We start from the raw sequence: 13,206 nt of genomic DNA, 5'->3' as shown, positions 1-13,206 counted from the left end.
CATCTGCGAAGGTACTTCTATCACCATGGAGACCAGCTGGCCATCGTGCATCCAATCTGAGCTTGTTTTATCCAGACAAGTATTGAGCCTGTGGTTCCTGAGACAGATGAGTGTCGGGCTTTGGGAACGGGATTTACACTGCCCCCTTCTCCCACACACCCGGCGGCAGGGAGGGGCACGCATTCTTGCAGTCTGCACCCTGGGGTGTGGGACCCAGCCCGAGGGAAGGGGACCACACGGAGCCAGTGAGGGGCCGGTTCCAAAGTTAAGTCACGGCACCAGGAGCAGTGCAGTGCAAATGTGACGAGAAGTTATAATGGCACCTTACCAACCAGTTACATAACAGCCATTGCACATTTGCTGGAGGGAGGTCGAGTAAAGCTGGGTCCCAACGAGGGTGGATGGCCTTTCCCCACAGCCCCAAGGGCCCCACACTGACCCCTCTCCTCCAGGAAGCCTTCCCTGGTTCCCTCCAGCTGGAAATTGTGTCTCTCGACATGCGTGGCATTTTGTCTGTCCTGTTCTGAGGCTGTAATATGGGATTTTGTGAGGGCTTTGTCCATCTGGGCGTGGCGCCTGGTAGGTGCACAGCGACCTGTGCCAAATGCACACATGCCTGTCTGCCTCCTGCTGGTGCACATCTCTGCTCTCCCGCATCATCTCTGCCCTCCCACATCTCTGCTCTCCCGCATCTCTGCCCTCCCGCATCTCTGCTCTCCCGCATCTCTGCCCTCCCGCATCATCTCTGCTCTCCCGCATCTCTGCCCTCCCACATCTCTGCCCTCCCGCATCTCTGCCCTCCCGCATCATCTCTGCCCTCCCACATCATCTCTGCCCTCCCGCATCTCTGCCCTCCCGCATCATCTCTGCTCTCCCGCATCTCTGCCCTCCCACATCTCTGCCCTCCCGCATCTCTGCCCTCCCGCATCATCTCTGCCCTCCCACATCATCTCTGCTCTCCCGCATCTCTGCCCTCCCACATCATCTCTGCCCTCCCACATCATCTCTGCTCTCCCACATCATCTCTGCTCTCCCACATCATCTCTGCCCTCCCGCATCTCTGCCCTCCCGCATCATCTCTGCTCTCCCGCATCTCTGCTCTCCCACATCATCTCTGCCCTCCCGCATCTCTGCTCTCCCGCATCATCTCTGCCGTCCCGCATCATCTCTGCCCTCCCACATCATCTCTGCCGTCCCGCATCATCTCTGCCGTCCCGCATCATCTCTGCCGTCCCGCATCATCTCTGCCCTCCCGCATCATCTCTGCCCTCCCGCATCATCTCTGCCGTCCCGCATCATCTCTGCCGTCCCGCATCATCTCTGCCGTCCCGCATCATCTCTGCCGTCCCGCATCATCTCTGCCCTCCCGCATCATCTCTGCCCTCCCGCATCATCTCTGCCCTCCCGCATCATCTCTGCCCTCCCGCATCATCTCTGCCCTCCCGCATCATCTCTGCCCTCCCGCATCATCTCTGCCCTCCCGCATCATCTCTGCCCTCCCGCATCATCTCTGCCCTCCCGCATCATCTCTGCCCTCCCGCATCATCTCTGCCCTCCCGCATCATCTCTGCCCTCCCGCATCATCTCTGCTCTCCCGCATCATCTCTGCCCTCCCGCATCATCTCTGCCCTCCCGCATCATCTCTGCTCTCCCGCATCATCTCTGCTCTCCCGCATCATCTCTGCCCTCCCGCATCTCTGCCCTCCCGCATCATCTCTGCTCTCCCACATCATCTCTGCTCTCCCACATCATCTCTGCTCTCCCACATCATCTCTGCCCTCCCGCATCTCTGCTCTCCCACATCATCTCTGCTCTCCCGCATCATCTCTGCCCTCCCGCATCATCTCTGCCCTCCCGCATCATCTCTGCCCTCCCGCATCATCTCTGCCCTCCCGCATCATCTCTGCCCTCCCGCATCATCTCTGCCCTCCCGCATCATCTCTGCCCTCCCGCATCATCTCTGCCCTCCCGCATCATCTCTGCCATCCCGCATCATCTCTGCTCTCCCGCATCATCTGTGCTGTCCCGCATCATCTCTGCTCTCCCACATCATCTCTGCTCTCCCGCATCTCTGCCCTCCCGCATCATCTCTGCCCTCCCACATCATCTCTGCTCTCCCACATCATCTCTGCTCTCCCACATCATCTCTGCTCTCCCACATCATCTCTGCTCTCCCACATCATCTCTGCCCTCCTGCATCTCTGCTCTTTCGACTGCAGCTTTGTCAAGCACTGGCTTTTGATTCGTCTTTGTGATGTCTTAACCCTCACCCCAGGGTCGGGCATGCAGACAGGCCCTCAGTCACTGCCTCTAGTGTGACATGACGGGGGCCGGGCACAGTGGCTCACTCCTGTAATCCTAGCACTTTGGGAGGCCGAGGTGGGCGGATCACGAGGTCACGAGATTGAGACCATCCTGGCCAACACGGTGAAACCCCGTCTCTACTAAAAATACAAAAATTAGCCTGGCGTGGTGGCGGGCGCGTGTAGTCCCAGCTACTCGGGAGGCTGAGGCAGGAGAATTGCTTGACCCGGGGAGGCGGAGGCTGGAGCCGAGATTGCACCACTGCACTCCAGCCTGGGTGATGGAGCAAGACTCCGTCTCAAAAAAAAAAAAAAAAAGAATGACGTGAGTGGGACCAAGCAGTGAAGCCTGAGGAGTGAGCAGAGCCTTCCTGGAGGAGATGGTTCTGTGGTGGAGGAGATGGTTCTGTGGTGGAGGAGATGGTTCTGTGGTGGAGGAGATGGTTCTGTGGCTTTGTGAGCAGAGCCTTCCTGGAGGAGATGGTTCTGTGGCTGTGTGAAGGGGCTGCCTGGGTCCTCCTGGAGCACTGGAAGGGGCAGGCGAAGGAGAGGGGGGAAGGGTGACTCAGGCCTCAGTTAGTGGACACAGGCATGTTCCTACCTCCGTCCGTCTCTCTACCTCCCCCTCAGGAGGTGCTGGCGAGGCGCTTGTGGCTCAGCTCCCACTTAACAGCTCAGGTGTGAGGAGGCTCCGTGTGCACTGTCCAGGAGTCGGTGGGACGTGTGAGCCAGGAAGAAGCAGAGCTGGTCTGGCTGCCCCTGCAGGGACAGTGAAGACCAGGCCTGGTTCTAGCCTAGCAGGACCAGGCAGGACGCCCAGGAGCCCCCTCCACCAGCTGGGCAGAAGGCAGTACAGGGCCAGATCCTGCCACACTAGGGCGTCACAGTAAGTGACAGGGCTGTGGGCTTTGGAGTTAGCCAGACCTCCGTTTGTGTTACGGCTTGTCCTGGCCTCGGACATGTAGCTCAGCTTGTCAGAGCCCTTCGTTTCCTCAAAGGTAAAGTGGGGATGCTGGAACTGACTTCATAAAGTTGGGAGGGATTAAGTGGCGTCATCCATGGTGCCTGGTCCATGCCAGCCTTCCGTGAAGGGCAGCTCTGACTACGGCTGTCTCTGCCGGGAAACCACCCATTTCTCAAAAAACACCAAGGCCTCCGAGAGAAATCCTGACGTCTGCCTGACCGTTGACGCCAGATGCCGAGGGCTTGTCTCTGGACTCTGACCCACCTGCCTTGGGGTCAACCAAGAGACGTCCTGACCCAGCTCTTTTTCCTGACTCCAAAGCATCATCCATACATGAGTAAGGCACAGTGCTTGTGAGCACCAAGGGTTTTGGGGGACCTCTTCGTCCTCACTTGGCACTGTGTAACCCTGGCCGGAACTGGACCTCCTGACCCTGTCCTCACCTCTCTAAAACAGGGCAGTAACACCAACATCACAAAAATGTGAGGCTCGGCCGGGCGCGGTGGCTCAAGCCTGTAATCCCAGCACTTTGGGAGGCCGAGGCGGGCGGATCACGAGGTCAGGAGATCGAGACCATCCTGGCTAACACGGTGAAACCCCGTCTCTACTGAAAAATACAAAAAAAAAAACTAGCCAGGCGAGGTGGCGGTGCCTGTAGTCCCAGCTACTCAGGAGGCTGAGGCAGGAGAATGGCGTAAACCCGGGAGGCGGAGCTTGCAGTGAGCTGAGATTCGGCCGCTGCACTCCAGCCTGGGCGTCAGAGTGAGGCTCCGTCTCAAAAAAAAAAAAAAAAAAAAAAGTGAGGCTCACAGGCAGTTGGGCATTTGAAAGACCTGGTTTGTGGTTGCCACGGTGCAAATACGGGTTTCCTTTCTGCGGCGTGCGGGGTTCTGCAGAGGTCTGAGGTCCCAGATACCCCTGGGTTTTGCATAGTTAACCGTTTGGGATTCAGCCTTTCCCTTTTCTCTGAATACCATACTCTAACTTGTCCTGTTACCGGGAGACGTAATTCCTGTCCTAGTCTGCAGTTAGAAAGTTCACTAACTTGAGGGTGAAGAACAAGCTCTTCTCTCAAGGCGCCCAGCACAGACACGGTGGCTGCCCGTGGTGTCCTGGGCGCCCAGCACAGACGCCGGTGGCTGCCCGTGGTGTCCTCGGTGCCCAGCACAGACACGGTGGCTGCCCGTGGTGTCCTCGGTGCCCAGCACAGATGCGGGTGGGCTACCCGTGGTGTCCTCTGCCCCTGGCAGCAGAAATCTTTTTTGGTGAGGTGCGAAGGGCCACGGTTCAAAGTGACCCCTCGAGAGGCGTCTCTGGCTGGACATCTGTGACCCATGTCATTTCGGGCTTTTGCTCGTGTCCCGTTTCCCACTGAGATCCCACACTAGAGGTCTCCTTTATCCTTAAATTTCTCACCTGAGGAGGCTGTGAGTGCCCGTCCACAGGTGTCTGGCCCGTCACTAAGCTGGTTCTGAGGAAGGTGCCTGGGAAAGAAGTTGGGGGTGGGGAAGTGCGACCCCAGGGCAGCGAGAGTCTTTTGCAGGGGGGGCCCGCTGTTTGTGGCCAAAATGCAGCCCCCGCCTGGCCCTGGCACCTGGTGGCCCCTCCGCGGGGACCCAGCGGGGACGGACTGGGGTGTGGGGCTTGTGTAAACTTTATTTCGTGGGGCGGCCTCCGTGGAGGGAGGGCCGCGGGGTCGGGGCGGAGCAGCGCCCTTGCCAGGGGTGAGACCCAGGGTTGGAGCTGCGGAGGGGCGGGGAGGCGGCGCTCAGTCCGGGTGCAGCCTCGGGGAGGGCGGGGAGGGAGGGATGCGGAGGAGGGAGGAGGGACGCGGAGGAGGGAGGAGGGACGCAGAGGGCGGGAGGGAGGGACCGAGGGGAGCGCGGGGAGGGAGGGGAGCGCGGGGAAAGCCGGCGGGACTAGGCGAACTAGCGGGACTGGCGGCCGGGGCTGAGCGCTCCGCAGGCGCCTTCTGTCCAGCGCCACGTCCCGGTCCCCCGGCATGACCGACGTCCTGCCCCAGCCCGGCTGCAGCCCAAAGGCGGGGCGCGAACCCCTGGAGCTGGAGGAGTCGGGGAGCGAGCGCCCCCGCAACACCGGCGCCCGGCTCTGGGGCCGCGTGCGCAACAAGCTGCTCCGAAACAAGGTGCCCGCGGGGGCTGGAGGGTCCGGGGGGGCCCGGGAGGCTCGCGGGGCCGAGGGGGCTGCGGGGGCTGCCGGGTCCCCCGCTCGCCTTTCCCGCTCCTGCCCCCTCGGTGGAGTCCCCGGGCAGAGCGGAATCTGTGCGCGTCGCTCTGAGTGGCTTGAACTTGATGGGGAACGCCTGGGGCCGCCCCACCCAGACCCTGGCGCTCCGGCCTCTGCCCCTGTCTCGGGAGAAGGGAGGTTTCTTCTCGGCAGGTGGACTCTGCTTTCCAGGCAGGGAGCGCAAACAGGCCACGGGGAGACGCCTGCCTCTGGGTCTGCCCTGTTCAGCCTCAACCTGACCCCTGTGTTCAGCGGGCCTTGCTGGCTGCCCCTTTGCTGAGGGGCGCCGACCGTGTGAGGTTTCCTCTGGGAGGGTTGTGAGTGGGGGGATGCTGCCGGGTCCGGGGGCTCCAGGCTTCCCTTCAGGGACCACCCAGCTGACTGCGGGCCCAGTGCCCGCCGGACACCAGGCGTTCAGTCGGTGTGCCAGGGGGTTCTTGACCCAGCAGGGAGCTCAGATCAAGCCGTGCCAGGGCAGACCGCTGGTGCCCCTGCAGCCCCAGACCTGAGTTGGGATTAAAATCTGAGATAGAAGCCGACTGTCCTGCAGCTGGGCAGGCTGCCTTGGGGCTGGCTTGGGGCCCTGGCATCGGGCATCTGAGGAAGAGCCAGACCCAGCGCCCAGCACACAGGAAGCGCTCGATAACTGCAGATCAAATCTGGTCCCAGGGTGCCAGTCCCGGCTGGCCAGGGCTGGACCCATCCCTCAAGAGAGCCACAAGGGAGGGCTTGGCTAGTCGGTGGTAGAGATCTGAGATCCCCTGAGGCTCACAGGACCCTCTCTGCAGGCTCTGACTGCCAGCCGGCATTGGGGCTCCTGGCATTGGCCAAGACGAAGTGATCTTGGGCTCGCTGGCCCCTCATTTCGTTTCAGCTTCTGCCGTGGGGCATACTTGACCTCCCAGAGGTGACATCAGCCCTGGAACGTGCTGGGCTGGGCAGCAACTTGAGCTGTCCTGCACTGGCCCCTGTGTCACCTTCAGCCTCCCTGAGGACCAGGCTAGCAGAGCTCTGCTGGCCCCAGCTGCTGCCAGAGCCCCTCTGCTGAAGCAGCTGTCTGTGCCCGACAGCATGGACTCATCCCCTCCCCAGCCCCTGCTGAGGCCAGCAGACACGAGCCCAGAGCTCACTATCCATCCCCAAACCTGAGTTGGCAAGAAACCTGACCTGGCAGGTTCCGGGTCCAGTGCCAGCCAAATAGGGCGCTTCCAGTTTACCTGCCCCTTTGAGGAGGCGCCTGGTGGCAGAGGGTCCCAGACTTTCAGTTCTTTCCCTGTGCATTTTGTGGCCGGCAGAACTGAGAAGCCCCTTCAGGAATTCCTCAGCTGGGTTTGCCCCGGCAGTGTCTGGTGGCTCCGTGTCTGATGGGGATCTCTGGGCGGGGATGGCGGCCAGGCAGACACCGGGCTGCTGAGCTGCTGAGCGGGTTGGCATCAGTGCAGCTCAGGGTGGCCCTGGCCCTGGGCTGCTCTGTGTGATGAGCGATTCAGTCCTCTCGCCGTGCTGTGTGGCACAGTGTGTCTGTGTCATGGAAACGGGTCAGTGCTGTGGTGGACAGAGGGACGTCTGCCCTGTGCTTCCCACCTCGCTGTGCACAGGCCGGCGGGTGAGCAGCAGGGTCGGGGGGCCGGGCCTGCCAGCCTCTTGCTTTCTGTCCTCGGCCACATTAACCTGGTGTTTTCCTGAGCTAGCTTCACAGTTGGGCTGAGGGGCTGGGATTAGGCCGTTTCGTTTCGGTGGGGTAAGGGAAGGGCACCTGGTACTGCTTAGCCTGGCAGGAGGGGTCGCCTCATTAACTCCTCGTTAACTTTGCCCTGAGTGATGCTGCGGGTGCGAGAAACACCCGTGGCCCTCCTGCTTGCATGGACCTGAAGATTCATTAAAGGCTAGAGGTGGGGGTGTGACTCATCCAGGGCTGGGACTGAAGAATCTGTTCAGATGGAAAGGTCTCGTTAGAACTGAGCCTTTAAATAGTGCAGGGCCTCTGGTTTCTGGGGGAGAAGAGGCAGGGACACTCACGGAGGCTCCTTTGGGTGCCAGTGGGGGTCCCCGTGGTTGGGCCGTTCTTGTCCGCAGAGGAGAGAGTTCAGGGACCGAAGCCTCATTCCAGCCCGACTTGGCAGTCAGCTTGTTGTGCGAGCATTTAGCTGGGAGACACGTGGCATCTGGGTTTGTGGGTTCAGCCAGGGCTGTCGGTATTGAACTTGGCGTTTCTACTTTTCTTTCCTTTCCTTTTTTTTTTTTTTTTTTTTTTGCCTCAAATCACACTCAAGTAGACCAGGCCTGGTGCCTTGCTTTCCCTCCCGTCCTTCCCTCTTCTGGACTCTCGGTTGAGCTTTGGAGGGGAAGGGGCCGAAGGAGGAACCCCCCCCCCCACCCCGCAGCATCCCCTCGTGGGAGCCGTGAGGAGGCTCAGAGGGCCTGAAGGGAGGCTGGTCCAGAAGCACTTGTCTGTGGGGGAAGTTGAGCCCTTATGTAGCAACAAGGCCAAGATGCTCCTGACCCAGACCAGGCCAGATGCCGGCCGGGGGTAGGGACTCAGGCTGAGCTGGCAGGGTCTGAGGAGGAGATTGAGGGCAGCTTCAGGTGACCTTGTCTCTGCCTGGAGGCACAGCCATGTGGGTCTGAGAATTCCCTACCTCCAAAGAGCTCCTCTTAAGCTGGACGCCGGCACTGCTGAGCCCCACAGTGAGTCCTGTGTTCTGTGGTGGGAGCTGCTGCCTTTGCTTCAGAGAGGATCAGAGGTGTTACCGAGGAAGGGCGGGGTGGAGAGTCCCCTTGGGCCATTCGGGGAAGCTTCAGGCTCACGATGGTCTTAGAAGAAGGTCCCTTTCTTGGATCACCTGAGGTCAGGAGTTTGAGACCAGCCTAGCCAACATGGCGAAACCCTGCCTCAACTAAAAATGCAAAACTTAGCCAAGTGTGGTGGCAGGTGCCTGTAATCCCAGCACTTTGGGAGGCCGAGGTGGGTGGATTACCTGAGGTCAGGAGCTCGAGACCAGCCTGGCCAACATGGTGAAACCCCATGTCTGCTAAAAGTACAAAAAAAAAAAAAAAAAATTAACCAGGCATGGAGGCAGGTACCTGTAATCCCAGTTGCTTGGGAGGCTGAGGCAGGAGAATCGCTTGAACCTGTGAGGCAGAGGTTGCATTGAGCCGTGATCGCCCCACTGCACTGCAGCCTGGATGACAGAGCGAGACTCAGTCTCGGGGGTGGAGAAAAACAGGGTCCCTTTCTTTGTCAGCTTGGTCTCCACCGCAGGACAAACCCACCCCTCTCAGAGCCTGTTGTTTATTCCTTCCTGATGGCACCAGGTGTGCAGACCACGTGCACACCCGAGGTTCACTCTGCCACTTACTTGGCCATCGAGGGTACACAGGTGCTGGGTACAAGATACAGATTTATCTTGGGCTCATTTGCTTTTTTTATAATCCAGTCTGGGCGTTGGGAAAGATCTTGCAGTCCTTCTGCAGTAGAAGTCTGGCCTGGCCCAGCTGCCCACCGCCTTTCCTTGTTTTCTACTGGGAAGAAAGCTTCATCGTGTGTCTTCTCTGTTCACATACACCTCCCTATAGTGACCCCTCAGCCACAGACAGGGATCTACAGTAGTGCCTCCCCCGAGAGTTGGAGGCCCCTGCACCAGCCCATTTCTTCCTGGGCCTCTGTGTGGGTCCTGACTGCAGCCAGGCTGACTGGCAGGTTGGCAGTGGGGTCAGGTGAGCCTCCCTCATTTCCACAGCACTTACCCACCCCCGAGGGGGATGACTTCACTGCTGGGGCCTCATGAGTACTCTCCTGACCTGTCTGCCAGGCCGGCTCCCAAGAGGCCTGCTTGAGTCCACAGAGCAGGAACCCTGGACTTTGAGAATCTGATGAAGGTTCTGGAGGCCGCCCAGACACAGAGCCACGCCATGCACACACTGTGTGTGACTTCAGACGGGGCTGTGGACACCAAGGCGGGAACCCTGCTCTGAGTGAACTTGGCAAAGTGCTGCTTCTTGGTACCTGGGGAGGGTAGAAGGGTGCTGGTCCTCCCCAGCCTCCCTGCAGCCCACAGCTTGGACAGCCAGCGGTGCTGGGCGTGGTACCCCAGCTTTTGGATGGCTCTGGACCAGGAGAGCAGAACATGCCAACCGAGGGGGTTCCTCAGAGGCCAAAGCTGCCTGAGCCCAGTGTTGCCGTAGTACCCAGAGGCAGGGAGGCCCCAGACATTTGGGAAGGAGCCCTGAAGCCTGCAGGTGTGGGTTTGGGGGAGCTGCAGGTGTGGGTTTGGGGGAGCTGCAGGTGTGGGTTTGGGGGAGCTGCAGGTGTGGGTTTGTGGGAGCTGCAGGTGTGGGTTTGTGGGAGCTGCAGGTGTGGGTTTGGGGGAGCTGCAGGTATGGGTTTGGGGGAGCTGCAGGTGTGGGTTTGGGGGAGCTGCAGGTATGGGTTTGGGGAGCTGCAGGTGTGGGTTTGTGGGAGCTGCAGGTATGGGTTTGTGGGAGCTGCAGGTGTGGGTTTGTGGGAGCTGCAGGTGTGGGTTTGTGGGAGCTGCAGGTATGGGTTTGGGGGAGCTGCAGGTGTGGGTTTGGGGAGCTGCAGGTATGGGTTTGGGGGAGCTGCAGGTGTGGGTTTGGGGAGCTGCAGGTGTGGGTTTGGGGGAGCTGCAGGTGTGGGTTTGTGGGAGCTGCAGGTGTGGGTTTGGGGGAGCTGCAGGTGTGGGTTTGGGGGAGCTGCCAGGTGTGGGTTTGGGGGAGCTGCAGGTGTGGGTTTGGGGAGCTGCAGGTGTGGGTTTGTGGGAGCTGCAGGTATGGGTTTGTGGGAGCTGCAGGTGTGGGTTTGTGGGAGCTGCAGGTGTGGGTTTGGGGGAGCTGCCAGGTGTGGGTTTGGGGGAGCTGCAGGTATGGGTTTGGGGGAGCTGCAGGTGTGGGTTTGGGGGAGCTGCAGGTGTGGGTTTGGAGGAGCTGCAGGTGTGGGTTTGGGGGAGCTGCAGGTATGGGTTTGGGGAGCTGCAGGTGTGGGTTTGTGGGAGCTGCAGGTATGGGTTTGGGGGAGCTGCAGGTGTGGGTTTGGGGAGCTGCAGGTATGGGTTTGGGGGAGCTGCAGGTGTGGGTTTGTGGGAGCTGCAGGTGTGGGTTTGGGGAGCTGCAGGTGTGGGTTTGGGGGAGCTGCAGGTGTGGGTTTGGGGAGCTGCAGGTATGGGTTTGGGGGAGCTGCAGGTGTGGGTTTGGGGAGCTGCAGGTGTGGGTTTGGGGAGCTGCAGGTATGGGTTTGGGGGAGCTGCAGGTATGGGTTTGTGGGAGCTGCAGGTATGGGTTTGGGGGAGCTGCAGGTGTGGGTTTGGGGGAGCTGCAGGTATGGGTTTGTGGGAGCTGCAGGTATGGGTTTGGGGGAGCTGCAGGTGTGGGTTTGGGGGAGCTGCAGGTGTGGGTTTGGGGAGCTGCAGGTGTGGGTTTGGGGAGCTGCAGGTGTGGGTTTGGGGAGCTGCAGGTGTGGGTTTGGGGGAGCTGCAGGTGTGGGTTTGGGGGAGCTGCAGGTGTGGGTTTGGGGGAGCTGCAGGTATGGGTTTGGGGGAGCTGCAGGTGTGGGTTTGGGGGAGCTGCAGGTATGGGTTTGGGGGAGCTGCAGGTGTGGGTTTGGGGGAGCTGCAGGTGTGGGTTTGGGGGAGCTGCAGGTATGGGTTTGGGGGAGCTGCAGGTGTGGGTTTGGGGGAGCTGCAGGTGTGGGTTTGGGGGAGCTGCAGGTGTGGGTTTGGGGGAGCTGCAGGTGTGGGTTTGGGGGAGCTGCCAGGTGTGGGTTTGGGGGAGCTGCAGGTATGGGTTTGGGGGAGCTGCAGGTGTGGGTTTGGGGGAGCTGCAGGTATGGGTTTGGGGGAGCTGCAGGTGTGGGTTTGGGGGAGCTGCAGGTGTGGGTTTGGGGGAGCTGCAGGTATGGGTTTGGGGGAGCTGCAGGTGTGGGTTTGGGGGAGCTGCAGGTGTGGGTTTGGGGGAGCTGCAGGTGTGGGTTTGGGGGAGCTGCAGGTGTGGGTTTGGGGGAGCTGCAGGTGTGGGTTTGGGGGAGCTGCAGGTATGGGTTTGGGGGAGCTGCAGGTGTGGGTTTGGGGGAGCTGCAGGTGTGGGTTTGGGGGAGCTGCAGGTGTGGGTTTGGGGGAGCTGCAGGTGTGGGTTTGGGGGAGCTGCAGGTGTGGGTTTGGGGGAGCTGCAGGTGTGGGTTTGGGGGAGCTGCAGGTGTGGGTTTGGGGGAGCTGCAGGTGTGGGTTTGGGGAGCTGCAGGTGTGGGTTTGGGGAGCTGCAGGTGTGGGTTTGGGGGAGCTGCAGGTGTCACAGGGTATTGATGCTGGAAAGACCTGGTCCTCTGCTGAGTGGCCTCGCTGACTGCCCAGGTGGTTGGGAACTGGGCGACAGTTGCTATTTTTTGGCCTCCTTTCCCCTGTGAAATCATGCTGGGGCAGGAAGTTGTTTGTGTCCTGACGGCCCCCTGGCACCTTCGAGGAACAGACAGTCCCCTGTACCTGTGACCTGCCAGCCCCACCCCCGGGAGAAACCCAGCATCAGCCCTGGATCCAGTGAACCGAAGACACTGGGCCCTCCAGGATGGGCCCTAGAGAGGCGGGAAGGGCCCATGGAGCTGCTCTAGGGCTTCTGCAGAGAGGCCAGGAGGCCCCAGGATCCCCATGGCCCTGCTTCAAGACAGGGAACTAGCTCCTGAGCAGGAATCTGGAGGGATCTCTATCCTGAACCGTAACCCCAGCCAGGGCTGGCACCGATGATGGGCACAGCTAGAGCCGTGACATCTGCAGCACCCTTCCCATCCGATGCCTGGACACCGTGGCTGTGCTCAGGGAGGCCTCCGGGGTCCCCAGCCCTCAGGCTCCTGTGGCACAAGGTGCCAGAGAAGACAGGGCGCCAGGCTGATGGGAGTCACGGTTTTCCATTTTTCTTGTCTTGGTCTGCTACTTAACTGCTGTGTGCCCGTGAGTACATCCCTTCACCTCTCTGGTTCTCTGGTATCAGCTCAGTGAAGAAGCAGAACAGGGTGATCTCCTAGAATCCAGTTCACATGATGATCTTGGCCATGTCTCAAGATTCCCAGTCCTAAACCTTAAACCCTGAGCACCCTGGGAGAGCCTGTCACAGGGTGGCCCCTGGGCCAACGCCAGCCATTCAGTGAGCATAGGAGCAGGGGGTGTAGTGGGAACGCAGGGCTTCCGGACCCCTGTCCTGAAGCAACCCTGGCAGGGAGCCATTGTCACTCCTTCCCCCGGGCCCCAGGTGGTTCCTCTGGCCTGTGAGTGTTGCCAGAGCACCTCCCACGTGCTGGGCCTGCAGGAACTAGGGACACAGGCACCCGAGACAGACGAGACTGGTCTGCAGGAGGAGTCCGTCAGCAAGTGAGATCCTTGCAGGTCAGACGAGTGCTGTGAAGAAAATAAACACAACTGGGTAACACAGTAGAGAGTGACAGGGAGACGCCTGGCTTGAGATGACCACTTTTGAACGAAGATTTAAATGACAAGAATTCAGCCGTAAAAAACCTGGGGACAGTGCATTTCAGGCCAAAGATTCAGGCCAAAGAACCAGCAAGGTGCACACCCCTAGACAGGTGTGTTCAGAGGCAGAAGGGAGCAGCGGGGACAGCGTAGGGCATTACTCAGGGTCAGGGGACGGCAGCCAGGCGATGTGGGGCCCTGCGGTTCAGGACAGGGAGCTCGG

General features: G+C 60.5%; 1 protein-coding gene across 5 annotated transcripts in view; it reads left to right on the top strand.

Moving 5' to 3' along the window:
- ABR (ABR activator of RhoGEF and GTPase) overlaps window positions 1-13,206 on the top strand; it is a 231,408-nt gene that overhangs the window by 197,760 nt on the left and 20,442 nt on the right. Inside the window, exon 1 of one of the 5 annotated variants that reach the window (XM_008009742.3) lies at window positions 5,189-5,413. The exons of the other annotated variants lie outside the window; for them this stretch is intronic. Coding sequence (XP_008007933.1) covers window positions 5,270-5,413 — 144 coding nt within the window. The 5' untranslated portion in view covers window positions 5,189-5,269. Of the gene's footprint in view, window positions 1-5,188; window positions 5,414-13,206 lie in introns of those variants that run through there. 5 annotated transcript variants of the gene reach the window in all.

The sequence above is a fragment of the Chlorocebus sabaeus genome, chromosome 16, assembly GCF_047675955.1.
Source record: "Chlorocebus sabaeus isolate Y175 chromosome 16, mChlSab1.0.hap1, whole genome shotgun sequence".
Classification (NCBI taxonomy): Eukaryota; Metazoa; Chordata; class Mammalia; order Primates; family Cercopithecidae; genus Chlorocebus; species Chlorocebus sabaeus.
Note: the sequence above shows the minus strand (reverse complement) of the source record. Positions and strands in the feature narration are given on the sequence as shown.